General features: G+C 38.8%; 1 protein-coding gene across 19 annotated transcripts in view; it reads right to left on the minus strand.

The window, feature by feature from the left end:
* The window catches only part of GRIP1 (glutamate receptor interacting protein 1), a 320,589-nt gene that overhangs the window by 97,562 nt on the left and 203,251 nt on the right, over positions 1-19,776 (minus strand). For 16 of the 19 annotated variants that reach the window (XM_035333147.1, XM_035333155.1, XM_035333085.1 and 13 more), the window contains exon 2: positions 6,581-6,661. The exons of the other annotated variants lie outside the window; for them this stretch is intronic. In XM_035333147.1, coding sequence (XP_035189038.1) covers positions 6,581-6,661 — 81 coding nt within the window. The remainder of the gene's footprint in view (positions 1-6,580; positions 6,662-19,776) is intronic. 19 annotated transcript variants of the gene reach the window in all.

Below are 19,776 nucleotides of genomic sequence, written 5' to 3' on the forward strand. Positions count from 1 at the left end.
TTTTTTTTAATCCATGTGGATTTTTTTTTCATTTCCTGCTATCTCCTTGTATTACTTTCTATATTTCTCCCTTATTTCTAGGATTATCTTGTAAAAGAAAAATAATACACGATATGTATCCTAGTATTATGTTAAGCTATATAAACCTTTTTCTCACTTAAGTTGTAGCATAGTACACACAAAAGTTAAATTCAGCTAGTGCAATTTTGTGTTAGCAGCTCAAGCTTTGAATATAATTTATCACTCGATTATTTTCTTAATTCTTTACAACCTTTGCCTGCTTTCTTATAGCAAGATATTCCTGTTTTCAGGTTTAAACAGATATTTGTATGTTAAAAACAAAACAAAAATAACACACCCCCTCCAAAAAAGAAGATACAAATCACCAACCAACCAACCACCACCACCACAATAATAGTGAGAGATGTACAGAGGCCTTTCAAATTGTTTGGTATCCAGCTGACCTACATTTGAGCTGATGGGTCGTGGGCAGCAGACAAACCCCACAGGAAGGTCACATTTGGTGTGGCCTGAGACACAACAGGAACATTTGCTGCACAGCAGGCCGTGGGTCAGGGAGGGGGAAAAGGCATCTGTTTTTGTAAACAGATAGACAGCACCTGCATGTGTTCAGAGCCGATGATCAGCAGAAAACTGCCTCAACTCCTTTCAACTGCCATATACATTGTATATTTAAGTATTAGAGAGACAGAAAATCCCCAGGACATTAATTATTGTTACTACAAGAATTTACTATGACTTGACTACTCCTAGGAATATTTTGTGTCCTAAGCCATTACAGAGGACACTACATCATACAGTAATTACTTTTTGGTATCAGCTCTGTAAATATTATCCTTGCAAGGCACCTTGCAATTTTTTGGCTTGCATGTGCTCCCTTCCAGCTCAGTAGTTCAAAACTTGGCCAACCCTAAAATTATGTTGGGTTAATGTTTCATTTTTGTATTAAACTTTTGTTACCAAACTCCTCAAAAATGAGGCTGCAAAGCTGCTAATAATGGCAATACCAGAGCTAGAACCACTGAGCAGATGTGCTCAGGGCCGTACATTCATCCAGTGTTTTCCCTTCAGTTAGGTGGCTAGCTCTGTTTTTGAAATGAAACACGGTGCTGAAATAGGAAAGCTGCATTAATGGCATGCTTCAAAGAACCAGGTAGACTGGAAAGAAGGTGCAGTATTCATGCAGGTACAAAGGAACTGAAAAATCTGGCCAGTTTAATTTCAGACTTGAAAGTCTCAACAATTTTCTTTCAGAGCAGAGTGATCTATTTGAACAACTGACCTCTTAATACATCTGTGCAACTGTGCACAAAACATGAAAATGACATTTTAATAATTATAATTAATATCTAATAATTTTATAATTGATATTAATAATAATTATTGGTCAGAGAAAAACACAGGCTTCCATGGTGGAGAAAATATCAAGGGAATAATTTCTAACACCTAGTGTGGACTTTCCTGCTCTTCTCCATAACTCTGTAGCATCACCATAATATCTATTCAGCAGACGAGACGTCGCCATGGGGCAGAAGGTGGCTGGGATGAGCTTTGGGAAGGTGCAGCACTCCTGGGGGGTCTCAGGAGGTGAAACAACAGTGGGTCACAGACAACATCACGGTGAGGGCCAAGGGTTGAAGGACCTTTGGCTGGGCGCGTTGAGCAGTGCAGAAGGCAGGCAGCGGTGCTGTTCTTCTGCCCCAGAAAAAAAAGGAAAGTTTTTCTGTTTGATGAATATTCCCATTATGCCTCCTAGTTATTTGGCGCTGGTTCTTTGAACAAGAATTTACTTAAGAGGGAGGCAGCTCCAGCAATCCTCCAAGCTAGGCTAAATCTCTAGATGCACTGATAGCTCAAATAGCTGTACCAGGACACGATTTGCATTACAGCTGTTTTGAGCTCCGGAACACTTTAAGCCATAATACTTCACATTTCTAGAAGTCTCCCATAGTGCAGATGTCTGAATCAGTAGATGTAAGAAGCTGATATTTTATTTTTAATTTAATGTCAAATAGATTGGGTACAAATAAGCTTTTCCCTTAAAAATACCATTTTGACCCAACCAAAGCTATTTGCAGAATTTAACTGAAACTTCTCACGATTTCAGCCAAAGGAAATAAAACAAAGAGAAGCTGAAACATTTCAGCTCATTAAAATTTGTGGCGGTTTTGACTACTTTTTAAATAATAGAACCTTCTTAGACTCAATAAAAAGCACTTACAAAACCTAACTAGAAACAAAGTTAAAATCTTGTTTAAGGTTTTATGAAAAATTTTAATTAGCTTCAAATGTATTGCCTTTTTTTAAAAAAAAAGATATATTTTTTTTAATGCTTGTGCCATTTCTTTCTCCTCTACCCCTCTCCAGTTTTCAGCGAGTGAATTGAAAAGAGACAAATACATACACAAATGAATTGAACAACTTACACAGCGTTTGCACCAACAGATATCTCCATGTTGTTTAAACAGATAAGAAGGTATTAGATTTTAGGCTGGAAAGCATGGGAACAGCTATTCAGGCCTGTCCACGTTCGGCACTGAGAACAGGCTTATCTTTAGGCATTTGTTACAGTCTGGATTTCAAAATGCCTCTTTCACAATGTCATCAGCTCTCAACATTTTATCACTACTGCTGGAATATTTGATGCCCTTTCTCAAGCTCCCCCAGGAATAAGTGACTACAGGAAACACATCTTTGATTCAAGTGCTATTGACCCAAACCTTCCTCTGTGCCAAGCACCACTTCAGACCCTCGGCACACCAAGCAGGAGCATTAGTCCAGGAACCCATGGCCACCTAAACCTAGAGATAGGCTAATGTGAGGACTAGATACTTTATTTTTAAATGACAGACTTTTCTAACTGCACCTGTGATGTTGAACAAAGGGCCTTACCTGTGAGTTTTGAAACATGCTGTTTTCATTTATGTGCCTAGATACTTGTCTGACAGCGATAGCTTTTCTGATGAGGCACAGTATACAGTCCTACAGCTGCTGCAGCCTACTACATATGCAGAGTAGCAATAACGTTTCATTACACGCTGGTGAGGGTCTAAATTTGGAGGTTCAGAGGAGAAAATTTGTTTCTTACTTCGTAGGCTGCTTGTCATGTTGATGCTACCTCAAGCCTTGCTTCTATAATTAGGAAATTCTGACTGTAAGGCTAAATAATGTTTCAAACAATCAAATATGTATATGAGCATATATATAAAACTGCAACACCTACACATCTGCAAAATTTAGTCCAGGCTTCCAACTGTAATTATATTAATGCATATAATTTGAATTAACTATAATTTCATCAGTTCTGTAAATCCCCTTGAAAGGATCTGTAGCTTGTTGATTTTGTGCCATGTGAAGACATGATAAATATGACATGTACCCTCATCACATGAATAATGCATTCTGCATCTTAAGCAAGCCAGTTCTGCTCCAGAGAGATGCTTAATCTATTCCCTGCTTCTGGGGATGAAAGGAATTAAACTCAGTGCACTGATTTCACAGTACGTGCTCATTTGACTTTAATTATAAAATGATTATTTCAACATTTTTTTCCCTGTAAAATAAACCAAGCCTGAGAACCATGTAACCTCTATAGAATTATATTACTTCTTTGTGCATTTGGTCTTTGCTCATCGATACTGCACTTTCAGTACAGTTACACATGGAAGGATGAAAACAACGTCTTGGGGTTTGCAGTCAGTATGGTAGTTTCAGATCCCACAGCAATAAAAGCTCCTTTGCTGGCACCCGGCCAAAAGGAAGGAACACTGGAATCCTCCTAAGTGAATATAAAGGTCACAAGAAGGAACCTTCACCAGGCACAGGGAGATGACTTGATATCATGCTACACTGGAAGATTTCAATCATGCATCCTGGAAATATATATTTCCTAGCATTTTTTCATGGACTGTTTGAACCTGTGCAAAGCTCAGGATAGGATCATCTTCCTTTCTAAAAACAAACAAACAAACAAACAACTAATAAAAGTTGTCTTGGTTGCAATGGCCAGACCAAAGCTTTCCCTGGGAACTGGACACCTGCAGTCCATGCCTCAGGAGTGACAGAGCATCAAGTGGCTTGTGCAGCTGTGCTGTCAAAGGCAGTGCCATGCTTCAAGCTTGAAAAAAAAAAAAAGCTCTTCAGCAATGTAATGTTCTATCAGGCATACCATCTGGGGGGAATAGCAATGAATGCTTTCCATGTGGTGTACAGTGCATGCTGATCACTGACTGTAACTCCAGCTGACATCTTTCCATCCAAGTCCTGACGAATTTTACCAGGTTCATTGTAGCGCACCTTCCATTTCAGAAGCTATTCAGAGCTGACCTACATACTGTCAGAAGCCAGGTCCTGCCCCCAAGCAAAACCAAAAACAGCTGTGCTACTGTCTCAAACTAGTTAATGTTGCTAATACTAGTACTCCTGCTGTTGCCAAAATGCTTGGGTGGGATGTGTCTGCATCTGTAGTAAGACAATCTACAATGCAGATAATCTGCCCAAAGACAAAGATGCTATTTACAAGGTGCTACCTTATCTACAATATGTGATGTCAAATTTTCTAAGTGTCTGAAGTGATATAAAAGTTTAGCTGTTATGTTCAGAAACTCCAGTCAACTCCTAATTGTTGTAGCTACTTCTCAAAATACCACTTAGTTTGATAAATGTATTAATGTATCTAAACCCACAATATCCACTGTGCTAGATATTGCTAGAATGGCAATTTGTCAGGGCATGAAAACATTTAAATGACTTTTTTTTTTTTTTTTTTTTTTTTAACTATTGTCCCAGCTAAATCTCATTTATATTTTAGGGGTCCTAAGATCCAGAGATGCAACATTGAAGATAAATGTTTTCACAGTATCAAAAGCCAAGGAACATACACTAGCCTAGATATTTTTTTTTCAGAATACATGAAATTTAAAAGAGTATATCTCACCATACACTTGTCATTATTGTTTCTCTGAAGTAACTCTAACTCATGCACAGCACACAGGAAAGATTGATTTTTAATACACCATAAAACTTCCAGAGTATGCTGATATTATATATTTTTTTAAACTCAAAATAAATCGTCACAATGACTACCTGGCATTTTGCATTTCTATTCTCATCAAATGATCTAAAGAAAAATTGCACCAGTACAACTTTCATCAACCTTCTCCTTAAAGGATATGGCTGAAAATCATCAGGAGTTCCCATGTTATCTGAAACCATGAATTCTAGTTTCTATTCAGATCATAGCATACGTATCTCTCAAATACAGTAGCCACACAATAAATGTCAACTAGAAAGTTCAATGTGAAAAAAGCAAAAGATTGGAAAAAAAAAACCTAGATACTTCGTATGTTAAATATTAGAGATGCATGAGCTAAAGCATTATGTAGAGAGCTACCCATATAGACATCTTAATTCACCCTGAAGAACAATGAATCTATATTTTTATTAACTTGAAAAAAAAAATCTGCTTTGTGTTTGTATAATCAGAGTTTCTTAAAATAATGAATGCATATTAGACACTGTAGTTGAGTCATTTTGCAACAGTTATGATTGTACCATGAGAAAAAACAATCTTTGAATTGCTAGGATATTTTAAGCAGACAAAAGTAAATCATCCAACTCTCCCTCTCCTTCTCCTGCTCCCTCTCCCTCACATATGCACACACCTGAACATAAAACATCTACAAGATGTGTACTTTGGACCATCAGAAACACTTCAGTTATTTTGATGAAATCTGAGCCTGGCAATGGTGTAAGTCTGAGCTCCATCCCTTGTATCCATAACCTCTCAGAGGGCCATGTGACGTTGCTCAGTATTAAGGCCATGGAGCACACAGAATATTAACTTTATTCGTTAGAAGGTGGGTGACATGACCTTACAGTTTCTGATTTCTGTTGCATTACATCTTCCCTTCCAGTCAGAGGTTGCTGCTGTTGAGAATGGCAACATCCGTTATTCCACCTGTGCACAACCTTTCTCAGTGTTCTTTTTCATTAGCAGATCCCTAAAATGATACGTGAGGTGAACGCCTCTTTAGATTGCTGTGTAGTATATATACTTGCTTTCCACAGTCACCTTTTGCAGACTCATTTGAAGTAATTATACAACACACAGGTTTGAAAACCCTTTGATCTGGTGGGTCCAGCTTTGTGTGACAGGATGACAGACTACGCAAGGATTGTGTATGCATGGCAGAAAACCATGTGAAGATGAGAACTCTGACATACTGCTCAGCGTTGGAAATATGAGCCAATCTCCCTACACCGTCAAAACTAGATAGAAAAGAACAGATTTCACAGGGTCTGAATATATGAGCCTCTGATGAAAAGGTTTTGGTGATCAATGCCTGAAATCTGCTGCAAAAGGCAGACGCAGAGATGTTCCTGTTACTAAAAGCCCCAGGAAACCTAACCATGGAAACTCCTTATGTGGAACCTTCCGTACAAATTATTTAGTGGTAGCTGCAAGTCATTTGCTTTTTATAACTAGTTTAATTTTGATTAGTATTACATTGCTGTTCACAGACAAATCACATGTTATAAAAAGCAAAGCAAGTCTTACCTGGAATACTCTGTCTCCTCACAGACAATGCTCCATCAGGTGGCTTTGCCTGGTTTGCAGACTTTGTGTAAGGACTTTCATCTAAACAGAAACAAGCAACAGGTTCAGTTACCGATAATATAGCGTTAAAAACAGTATAATTTTTAAATCTAATTACTGTGTGAACTAGCAATGAAGAGTGCAAGAGCTGCTATAAGCTAGATAAGGATGGATATTTCTGAATTCTAACTCAATGAGCAATGTCATGATTAGTCTCAATGACAAAGGCTCTGAATAACAGAGCTGAGAAGTACGGAGTAAAACTCAGATCAGAGATAATGCTGAGTTGATGACAGGCTGAATATACAAAGGCATTTTTGGTTTTCAGATAACCACAGAAACTTTCCTTTTCCTGGTGTTAAGAAGCTTCACGTGTCAAAGACTCCAGTAGCAGAGAGAACATCCCTGTTCAGGAGAGAAGCACTTCCAGAACCTTGTGGATATTCTGGCTGTAAAGATGCTCCTTTTCCTTTGCATCTGCCAGAGTATGCTTCCTTCTCTGTCGTAACAATTGATGGGAGAAAACATCAGAGAGATGTTGCCAAATAGGCCAAGCACATTTATACCAAAGAATGGCACTGTGACAGCCTGTGCCTAAATAGGAGGCTTTGTGGAGCAACTACCGATCAATCTGAAGGCATCAGAGGCAGCTGCTAGTGGGACGAGCTGAGAGTCATCAATTAAAGGCAGCATTAGGGAGAAGTGAGGCAATTCTACATCCCTCCTAAGAATAGGATGACTAGTAGGAAAAAAAATCAACTACATTGTAGCTTTAAAAATGGCAAGCTATAAGCTTGGTAAAGAAATGTGGACTGAAAAGAAGAAATAATAGTGTGTATTTTATTACTTCAATCAAAGGAAAGGAATCAAAAGGAATTAAGCTTCTGTCTTGGTTGTCCTTTAATCAAGTGTTCAAACACTGTAAAGCATTATCAAATCCTTCTATTTACATCTTTTTCCTTAAAGTTATGAAAGACCAACCAGTTTATACTATGTGCATGAATACATGCTTGAATAGAGATCAATGACTAGAGGAATCAAAGACCAGAGTACCTAGTACATCAAAGACTACAGACCTAGTACCTAGTACAGCATCTTGAGATCCAGTGGAACAACAAACATTTTTTGGAGATTCAGGTTTTCTTTTCAGCTGACACTGCTGACATGATAAGCCTTCTTTGTTGATTACACTATTTATGTCTTGTAAAGTCTCAAACCCCTTTAGAAACCTGCGTCAAAGACACCAATCCATTTCTATTCAAGTGAGCTTGGTCAAGTTTGGTCAGCATAATTTATTTTAAAGCCAGGTCTCAGAAGGAAGTGACTGGAAGAGCTGGTTAGCATTAAAAAAATGATTTCTACAATGAACTCATCTTCTGTTAGGTGGATGTAGAAACAAAAAAAGCTGAATATATTTAATGTTCTTTTAAAGGCAAAAGATTGTTGCATGGCTCTGTACGTTGCCAAAAGTGCAGCAAGTAATGAAGAAAATATATTGGTAAAATATCCCTCTACAGCCAGATATCATTGCTTTTTCTCCAGTAAAATTAACTCTCATTGCTTTAGGACTGCACTGTTACAACGAGGAAGGTAACAGGCTTGACTATACTGCATGCTGGTACAAACTTGAAGAAGATAAATCTGTCAGCTATATAATAAACAGAAGCATGAAGAAATATTAACATAGACCCAGCTACACAAGTTAAGAAAAAGGGAGATGTATAAGCCTTTATTCTTCCATCTGAGGTAAGTGGAAAAGCTAATATTATTGCATATGCAGAATATACATACCCTCATTAATGAAAAATAAAAAGTGAACGAGAGCTTCTAAGAGGATTAACTTTTCTCTTTCCTAGAAGAGGCACAGTTGAGCTAGAACTCCAGCTAAGGCTCTCCAAACAACCTTGCTAACTCATATCAATTCCAAAAAAAATAGGGATCATCAATAACGTGGCTTAGATGTCACATGTATTACTCCTTATTCGCAGGTGCTGTATGTGACAGCAGATATTGTGAGACATGCATTTTTCTGGTAAGAAGTGTGCAGGAAACATAACACAATTTCTCAGGAACCGATGGATAGTGATGATTTTTGGGCCCTATTTGCATGTGTGCTCAACCTATGAAAAATATATCAACTTCAAGGAATAAAACAGCTCTCTCCTAGACAGACTCCTTACATATGCATTACTTGCCTCATACTGGAGAGATGGCAAAAAGGAGAGAAGAATTTCTACAGCTAGGCCTTTTTCACAGAATCTTTGTCAAGAGCAAATGAATAAATCAGGTACAATATTTTGCTGGAACAGGATTTTCCCAATACTGCACTACAGTGGGAGCATGTGTGGTTATCCTGAGTTCAGAAAGGAAAAGCCTACAAATCTTTGTGGTTAATGACACCGGTGAGGGAAGGTCAGTGTACATTCAAATTACTTGCAAGGGACCCTGAGCAAAAAGTCTCGTATTTTTACATACCAACTGACAGATACGAAAGGAAACAGACTGCTGTGTAAGCTAGCATTTTAGTCAATGTATATTAGCACTGAAATCTTTCAGGTATTTATGCAGTGTATGTACTGTTAGGTACTGTGGGGATGTAATTATGTTACGTTTCTTAATCTGTCTACAGACTTTCACAGAAAACAAAGGAGCCCCAATGGTTGTTTCATAAACTTTTGAACCCCTATTAAGGCAAAATATGTCCAGCTATTATGGGGGTGTAACAACAAGCCACTGCCTCGCTGGTGGACCGAGAAGCTTCACTTTGCTGGAAGTTCCCAGGCCAGGAAAGAATTGTCTTTCAATGCCCATTTAAAAGCAAAACTGCAGCCCAGGATAACTGAAAATCAGTGTAAAGAACTCCCATAAGCAAAGGAAAACAAATATAACCACTTAGAGAAAGAATATAGACAGCATCCTTATTTGAAAAAGAAAACTAATACAAAGAGCAAAGAGATGCAGAAGGAGATACTATCCCAAAGACTAAGAGTAAACTAAAGAGACAAGAAAGCCCTGGTAGCCCTGAAATGTCAGACACCATCATACTGTCAAAAAGGGGAGAAATCTGTTTGTCTGCATTAGCAACGTTGGATGTATGGTCACAAGAACTGAAAAATCAAATTCTACTTTATGTCCCCACCTGCCGGAGGGGACCTTTCTTGGCAGGGAAAATCTTAAAGACATGCAAAAATGTTCTCCTGGTGATATCTCCTGATATCAGCGCTTAGAGGGATTTGTCTGAGTGCTTTGTATTTCCAGCTTCCCCCTCTACAGCACAGAGACTCCCTACAGACAAAACTCAACCCAGAGAGCCAACACCCTGAAAAAAGCAAAGGAGTATAAGGATGCAAAACATGCTCCCAGCAGGAGACAGTAACTCAGAATTAGGTAAAGATGCGATATATTTAAGAAGCCACACACGCAAAGCAGATGGAGAAACGGGCTAGATTTGGAGGCATAAATCTCACGCCGAAAGCCCTGGCTGAAGCAGGCCGTCAGGGAGCTGCCTGCTGGAGGGGCCTCTGAACATGCCAGCTCTGCCCCACTCCTCAGGAGCACACCGCGGGTGACCGTGCTTACGACACTGGAAATCGTGTAGCTCTGTGGATACCATCCTGGAACTGCATTCATTACATCTTTTTTTATCCCCCCCCCCCCTAATTTTCTCTGGTGAAAGAATAAGCAGCCCAGGATACACAATTTCTAGCAAGTCAATGTGTAATAAAAAGGTGACTGCTACGCCAGCAGATCTCTTCATTCAGCTATTACAGGAAACAAACCCTCTTACACTGAGAATGAGGTCATTACCCCCCAAAAATCATAGCTTAAGTATTTTCTGCAGTTGCAAACATGCGATAGTGAACAAGTTGCCCGCTGTGCTAATTCCCCCCTTCCTGGCAGAGTGCAGCAGTGACCTCAGAGGTCCATTATGAGATTCCTAACCTGTGAAGCCAAATCAGCATCTTGGATCCTCTTTACTCTTGTCCCCACAAAAGCACCGGTCCCAAGTACTGGTGGCAGTAACTACCACATCATCCTCTCAAAGCTCTGCCCACAGTTCACCTAATCGTAATGATCAAGTGGACAGACAAGCAGCCCTACTGCTTGCAGTTACTACTGTAGGCTAACTGCCTTTAGGTATGACCCGTGAGGCAGATAAACAGCTCTTTGCACTTTCCTGTCTATTTTTAACCAGCTGGCATCTCTGCCCTGTAACTGAATGATTCATTCTTTGTGTTAAGGACCACGCTGTGAGCCATTTATAGCGTTCTGCATTGCCCTGCTCGTACAGGGGAGCCTCCATCCAAGAGTAAGGGCTCTTTACACTCTAGCAAACCAACAGTAATGTAGTCCTATAAAGATTATATATATGTGCATTGTCCAGTGTGTAAGTGCTTGTGACTGTGCTAGCAAAATGACCATATGTAATCTTTAGATATTTGCTATATTCAATTTAATATCCTTTGAATGATACCAACTGGGGACACATAAAAGGGAACAGAAGGAACGTCTGAAGATATTTCCTCAACAGCCCAGTCCAGGCATTCAGTGTATTCGGAGGTTTATGGCCACTGAACCATTTGTGTGTCCCTCGAGATGGCTGTGAAAGCTACCGACACAAGAATGTTGTTTACAGATGGCATAAAGGCTACAAGCACTCCCTTCATGCCAATCTTACACCTGGTTAGAGGATCTTTCCTGTTGCTGAGGCATGTCCAGGTGATAACTACTGAACTCAACAAATATCACAAAATTATTAAGGTTGGAAATGACCCCAAAGATCATCTAGTCCAACCATCCCCCTACCACCAATGTCACCACCAAATATGCCCTAATACTGTGCTGCATCATTCTCATTCTTCAACAACTTTCCTACCAATGCCTAGTTACAGGATAAGCCATTCTATAGCCAAGGGAGGAACTAACTTAAACCTTTTTGGAGTGATTCCTAAGCAGACCAGAATCCAAGCAAGTGAAACCTAAGACATTGCTCATATGTTCCTCACTGTGCCTTTCCTAAGCAATTCATGCAAGTCCTGAGACTGCACAAAAAAGCACATCCTTCAGCTTGCTGAGTGTATGGGACATGTAGGACTGTCTGCACGTGCTGTTGCTTACACTCTTTGTGATCACAGATTAGCAGAGAAATCATGTTCCAACACAGATGACGACAACATACCAAGTTGTCAAGATGATGATTTTGATGGGGAAAATGTCCCTGAGATTAGTTTATTTATCAAAAATTAAAAGCACCAGTGTCCCATGTATTGCTTCCTAGATCTGCAATATCCTGTTCACTCCCAAGTCTTATAATGAAGAATATTTTTCAGTAAAAGCAACAGATTTTTATGATTCCTGCTAGCACAGCACAGAATACCATAAGTTCTCATAATTCATGTATCTGAAACTTAACCTAAATTTCATCTTTAAATGGCATAAGCTTACCATTATCTAAAAGCATCGTTTCTGGCACAGTATCATACCTGTGGCAGCTGGTAAATTCTGAGCTACAGCACTCTTGGTTATCCCCACAGTTTGCAGCTGGAGGCTTTCGCAGATAAAAAATAAACACGTATCTCCTGAAACCTGTGGTTCAGAAGCTCAAAAGTGTAGAAAGGCATACCCAGAATCTCAGTATAACTTTTATAACCATTCCTAAAGCATCTTACTCTCTTCTAAGGTCAGACTTCAGAGCAGGGACTCAAGTCTCAGTCCATGTTCACAGATGAGCACCCAGACTCACAGCCACACAATCACTCCCTTTCTCTTTCTCTGGCCAATATTTTAAGTATGTCATACAAAGTAAAATAGTTTAAAGCTGACAAACTGAACTTGAGATCCCTTGTGTATCTCTGAAGGTAACCCAACCAATAAAATAGTATAAAAGGCAAAGTCATCAGGAGCACTCTAAAAACACCTCTGATCTCTCATAAACTCATCTCCTCAATTCCAGTTGTTTCTGGTAAAAAAATGCCTGAACATATTTTCTCTGCACTAACAAATCTGAAAAATGCAATTTTCAGGTCAATCTACAGTAATGGAAATGGGAAAACAAAACAAAACAAAACAAAACAAACAAAAAAGAAAAAACAAACAAACAAACAAAAAACCCCACCACCAACAAAAAACCATCAGGAGAGAAGTTGGAGCTTAGTTATCAAGTTTGAGACTGCCCTATCTCTTCCTGCTGGGACGTCTTCTTTTAAAGAGAGCAGACAAATCTGTTTCCCTGAACTTAGAAATGAAATAATTCTGAATAAGAACTGATAAAGTCGCTGAATATTTACACAATACTCTGATCAATGTAACCAGTAACAGTCCCAATCAGAAGATATAAACAAGCACAAAATCTTTGAAAAAAATAAACTGACCTTATCTGATAATTGAATCATATGAAAATTAATAATATTCTTTGTTGTTGTTATAACTCAAGATTATAAAGGTCACAGAAAGTTCTAAAACTCTGAAAACTTTTACAATAAATTGAATTATAAGTTTGTTCTGAGTTGAACAGACTTAAGCAGATAAAACAAATGCAATTTGCTGTACAAGAATGAATAGTGGGAATTTTACTTTGGCTGTTGATGGGAGATTTGGCACAAATGTTTTGAAGCTTGGTGTAATTTCATCCATAGTAACTGTCATTGACAACAGCAAATCAGAAAATGTCTTTTTCCTTGGAAAGGAGGATGTTTCAAAAGATTTGCTTTTAAATAATGCAAAAGTCTAGAGAAAAATTAACATTCTGGAACGTTCATGGTTACCGTGATGCCACCACAGCTACATCAGAGTGTAATGGACTATAAACAGTTGAAAAAAAGAGACAAAATTGGCTAAGTTCATTCAGCAGATGTACAATGTACAGATTTTGAATGTATATGCTTCACGAAACAACAATATGTCAACAATGTGCTTTGCCCAAGTGCTAACCCTTTCAGACTTGTTACAGGAGCTCCAACCATGAAAGAAAGCTTTAATTTATCCTACTGGTGCAGAAGAATAACATTTTTTAAAGTTCCTTTCACAGGAACTTTCACGGCTTCGATCACTTCCCATGAGTCTGGATTCTCTAAATGGCAATGCTGCTTTTCAAAGTAGTGCTTAGAAATACCCCCAAATTCTTAAGAGCTATATGTAAAACAGTGATTAGTGAACTAGGCTCCAAGTAGGACAAACATGAATATACTTAATCTTAATCCTTTCTTATCAAATTCCATGATCAATGCACTCCAGCAGTCTTTATTAAGAAAGCATAGGGTTTCAAATGCTTCCATAAGTAACATTTGTTGGTGTGTGTGACACGAAAGAATTATGAGAAGGAAGAGTTATGATTGCTGCTCTGGTAATTTCCTTTCCTACATTTAGCAGACTGCCCCTTGGTTTTCCTACAAACTTAATTTTAACAGTTATAACATCCAATGAATAACTGTGTTGTCCCTCTAAAGTGAAAATTTATTCAATTTTATTATACTTTATGTAAATTTAATTCTCTGTTTTCTGAATTACGCAGTTACTTATTACAGTAGCAGCTCAGCTTTAATCTACAAGCAAGAGAAGTAGGGTACTGTAATTATGCATAACTGTGAATCCATTTCCTATTGATAGTTACAATACCTCAGTGAGCTTGGCTGTTTTAAAATGATCTGAATGTCCTCCAAGTTTGCTTGTCCAAAGTTAATTTCCTAAAACCATGGTCAGGTACCCGAGTTGAAATGCTTGGTTTCCTAACAGGTGAAGTATGAGGCTCACCTTCCAAAACTGTTCTGCTCAGGAAAATTCAGAACTTTCTAAGAACATCCAAAACACTCGGTATCTGCTGAACGCTGAAAATATGTCTCAAGAAACATTAGCATATGGTGGGATTCACTTCAGTGGATTATCAAATAAAGAAGTAATCCAATTTATATAATACCCTAACCACAAACTACTTCAAATCTGATAAATATGTCTTTTTGTTTATACAGCATCAAGTATTTGTTAAGGGATTAAACTTGAATGCCATAAAACAATCGTTACTGAATTGTTACATGATCTTAGGATTCAGTGTGAGTTTCATTCTGTTGTCTTGGGCTTTTGTTTTTTGTTACTGGAAATAATATAGGGATCATACGTAAGTGAAGTATCTATGGCTTAACCAGAGCAGCTAGAAACTGAAAAAGTGAAAAAGCTGGGAAATTGAAAAAGCTCAAAGAAACTAAGGGTGTTAACTCTTTCAGCTCTGTGAGACAGAGGATTTATTTTATTTTATTTTGTATTTATAACTTCTGTAGACAATCTTATTCTAAATGATGGGACTGTAAGCCTTAAAAGAAAATCTTTAAATTAAAAAGGAAATTCCTATGTGACACAGATCTCACCAACAGGAAGCAAGTCCAGATATTCAGTATACAATTTTTGTTTTGAACATCTCATGGCTTGGGAAGAGTGGCATCTTGGTCTTGTAAAAGTGTGTGTCTCTGCATGTGTGTTTGGCAACATCACATCACTCTTATGTACTACCACATGCTGGCATTGTGTGAGGGGACCACACAACAAGTTTCTGGAAAAAAAACTGAAAACTGTTTTATGAAATTCTAATAATTAGGATATTCAGTTGCCTTGTTTAACAATGCTAAATCAGCATCCCTCAAAAGAAAAACAGCACTAAACTTGACACCAATGCCGAGAAGATAATAAAAATTCCTGCAGGGCAAGGGAGCTGAGTAAAGGAGCAAGACTTGAGCCAAGGCAGTAACCGAGAGCCAGAAAACCAGGCTGCATTAATGCTACACCTCATGGAAAAACACTTTTATGAATAGATAATTTTAAAATATAATAGTGACCTTAACATTACCTTTATGATCCTTTGTTCAGCTACTCCTTCCACATGGGATTTTGCTAGACTGGCAAGACAGCAAGAGCTGACAGGGGGAAGGGGGCCAAGCCATACCCTGTGGCTGCTGGATGATGCCCTCAAGCTAAGCCACTGTGCAAGAAGAGGCACAGCTTCCTGGCGGGCATCATTTCACTGTATATTAACCAAAGGCAACACGTGGTATGATTCCGTATTACATTTGTAGTTAAATTCATCAGGAAAAATATTTACTGGTCATTTGAACTGTGTATATCCTGTGTGATGCCTCCACTGTACCAGCAATGTTAACAACAACTTTCTCATGCATCAGCTGACCCTGAACTTTTTTAGCCCAGTCTTGGTGGAGGTCCTCCCTGCAGACTGACTGCTTGAAACTTAAAAAAGTAGAAGTGGTGTTTGAAACTGCTATCAGACTCTTTTAAATCTTTCTCATTTTTCCCTTGAGGGAAATATATATATATATACTCTTCCCACCAGTATATACATGGATTATGATCTTCTAGGAGTACTCATGGGGAAGACACCTACCACTTCTACCTGTGCAAACCACAAGGTAAAGCAGGTGAGGGATACCTGTGCAGGCTGCTGGCATTCTGGTGTCAGAGACGGTGGGAAAGGAGGATGTCAAAATAGGAACTTCTGCACTGGGGATGCAGAAGCTAGTTGCATGTGTTTTTGGAGAAAGGCAATGACAGAAGCAGGAGCTGAGACAGCAGAGACTGTCACTCAAGTGGCATAAAAAGTAAGTAAAATACATTGCACTTCATAGAAAACAGGAGTTTAGTTTGCTTCAGAAACAACAGGAATAAGCAAAGTCACAACACTATGTTCAAAGACAAAAGCTAGAAATGGTAATTTTATCATGACGTTATTTATCCTGCTTGCATTGCAATGCTGCGCTAATGCTATTTGCAGTAACTCATATCATTTGTTTTTCAGCCTACTTGTGCCTGTAAGTGTCTCTAGTGATGAGATCTCCATTGCTTTCCTTTGCAGACTGCTCCACAAGATATATCAGCTCTCACAGATGGAAAAAATTCCCTCCATCCAATTACAGTTTTCTTCCCTTGCTTTAACTGTCATTCTATTACGCCCAAATATATTCTCTTCAGAAAACCTTATAAAAACCTCTATCATGTAGTGTTTATACATCCAGAAATCACACAGATTAGTGTGCTTACTGCTTTAGGATCCTACCAGGTCTTACTGGGCACGACTTACCACAAAGACTGACTGGTCTTGTCACCAAAGCATGGTGCACATGCTGACATTCAGAGAATAGTGATTTTTTTTTTTTTTTTTTAAACCATAAATTTGTACAATGGTAAGGCTGGTGTGGACAGCATTAGGAGTAAAGAATACTTCCGCGTGTTAGTAACGCGTTGCATAAATTTACAGCATTACAGTTATCTTTTCTAATCCCACCTGGAAGGTTTATTTGATACATAAAATAATTCTAACACTGCCACGATGAGTTGTATAAACGTTATACCACCACAAACGTATTTATATTGGCACGCTAGCAGGATTGCTCCACGTTATTTGTGGTCTAAGTGGCACATTTTAGTCCAAACTGGCATAACTCAGGCTTAGTGAAAAAATGACCTTCCAGAATGCACTTCATTTAGGAGTCAGGCTATAAACCTGCCACCTTCCTCATGCTTTCATGAAATAATGTCCTATTTCCAGCCCCTGCCCTAGAAGAGGTTACTCTATATATCCACAAAGACCGAGTGGCAATTTTGACTAAGTTGAGTCATCAGCAAAACTTCGCTGGTTTTGGAAACTGTGACAAGTTTGAACACAGTGTAGAAGAGTCTTTTGAAATAAAGTACGGTGCACTTTCAGGAGTGGGAACAAAGCAGAGTAACAAAAGGGATGTCAACTTGACAAAACAAAATGTATGCACATTTGTTTTGCTTAAAGCTCGCATTAAGCCCAGGCTGCCTTCTGTGCTCTATCCATGCAGCCAGTTCCTGAAGACAAGCCTTTTAACCTGTCAAACACTATTTATTTGTCAGTGCCTCCCAAGTCCTATTAAATCACAAAGCTTATTTGGGGCAAGCAGCTGATTGTCTGTGGTATTCTTAAAATCTTGGAAAATGGTAATAATTAGAACTGCTTGCCCACATCTTTGCCTGCATGCAACAAAGCCCATGCCTAAGACAGCTTTTTGTAATCCTATGGAAAATACAGCTATAAAGAAACGCACAGATGGGTGTGCAATATTCATCAAAAAATATGCTCCTGTAACCTTCAAGAAGATAGGAAAGTCATTTTAAATATTCCCATGCCCCAATCCTCCAAGCTTTTTAACCAGGACCATTTCTCCTTTGGGAATTCACAGCTGCACGGTCACTATGGCTTTGGCTTTGAAGCTCCGAGGAATGAAGACAGCATTAAGCAATGGCCGACCATGAGTGCAGAGAGAAAAGACACGGATTTCACTTTTTCATTCTTAATCTGTTTGTTCAAACACCTAGGTAATGCTGAGGTAATCATTAAATCTTTGCTGAGATAACGCTGAGATATTTATTTTATGCTACCTGTGTATGGCCAACAATATATCCATCCTAATACTGCGTGGGTGTGCAGGTGTGTGCACATGCTTAATTTTAATAACAGGCTTATTCAATTTGTAACAATTTCAAACAGAGAGAAGGAAGCAATAAAAAATAACAGGAAACCTCATGCATTAAAAATAGAGTGAACAAACAAGACATGGTATCAGATAATGGACTATACAGAAAGACAGCATCTAGGGCAGATGCTCAAACAAGCCAACAGGACCTGCCACCTTCTGAAGGTCAAACAAGTCCCAGTTTTAGCAGACCTACAAGGGGATGGACACCAGAGTCGAGATCATTCTATCATGGACTGTCTATGCACTGTCCACATTTTTATGACGAAGGACCAAGGGAATACAAGTTGATTTTAGCAGCCAGAACAGAATATAGGCAACTACTAGGGTGCTATATATGAGACTTCAGACCCAGAAAAGTGCTGAACATATTAACATCTGCCAACACCATGCAGGCAATGAAATATATCTGCAGTACTCTCCTAAAAAAAAAAAAAAATAAACGAAATGGGCCACACTGCTTTTTCACAAAATTGTTCCATTATTCATTATCTAAAATCTCTAAAAAATAGTCTGGTGCAGAATACTGTACAAATTCATGTAAACTGCCTCATTGAGAAGGAAGGGAGAAACATTCAAGACAAGTAACGGCAGAAAATGTCAAAACTACATTTCCTAAGAAAAGAGCAAAGTGTTTTCAACTACTTGCTGTAGCTTTGAGATCCAGAAGACAGTAATATTTTACTGACCATGTCAGGAGGCATCCGTATAGCCAGCATCACCACCCCTGTCAACAAGAATATTGGATTGCCAGAACTGCTGTAACTTTATTGGCCAAATCAACAAGAAAACACAGATGACAGGACCTATATCAATAAGCAGGGCGAGATGTCTGATAAATCACAGAAAAAGTTGGATCTTTAAGGTGTTTATTTACAAAAATTACTGGTGTTTAAAAAAAAAAAAAAGCCAATGATCAAAGCTATGATTTCTGTATTGCATGAAACAAGCACTTTACTGCAGTGTGAGGGATTTGAACCCACTCATTAAGATCACAAGAACAGCAAATCAAGCCACTGGAACCCCAGGAATCACTAGTCAAGGCAGTGGCTTAACAGGAAACATCAGGGCAGGGTACGGTGGAGGGAAGAGAAGAAAGCAAAGGCTGCTGATGAGAATCAGCAGTGAACATTCTGCACGAGCACAGAAGAGAAGAAGGACCTCCTGGGCACCCAGAGGAGCCCTGGCACAGTTTGCCATCAATCTGTCAATAAATTCATACAACCTGTTTGGTCTAAAGACTTGCTTTGTAGGGGGAAGGGAGACAGCTCGCTGAAATTTAAAGATCTAGGAAGGTTTATCTTTCAAATAACCCGGGCTCCATCAGTCACTTCCAAAAATAAGCATGCAAAAAACATACCAAAAGAAATCTTCCAGCAGAGAAAGCTGTCTTTCACTATACATAATATAGGACCTGCCTAAATATTTTTACATCTCCCTAGCACTTCTCACCTCCTATGCTCCACAAAAATAAATAAATAAATAAATAAATAAATAAAAATCCTATCTTCTTACCTTAAGCTAATAAATAACAAGTTCATTGTCTACAATGTTTACAGGTTTTCAGAGCTGCCAGTCATCAGACGTCTCCTTGTAAAGCATGAACCCCAGCCCCCAGCAGACTTGTCCTTGAGGGAGCTGTAGGGCAGAGCTGAGCTGGTG

Source organism: Oxyura jamaicensis, chromosome 1 (assembly GCF_011077185.1).
Source record: "Oxyura jamaicensis isolate SHBP4307 breed ruddy duck chromosome 1, BPBGC_Ojam_1.0, whole genome shotgun sequence".
Taxonomy (NCBI): Eukaryota; Metazoa; Chordata; class Aves; order Anseriformes; family Anatidae; genus Oxyura; species Oxyura jamaicensis.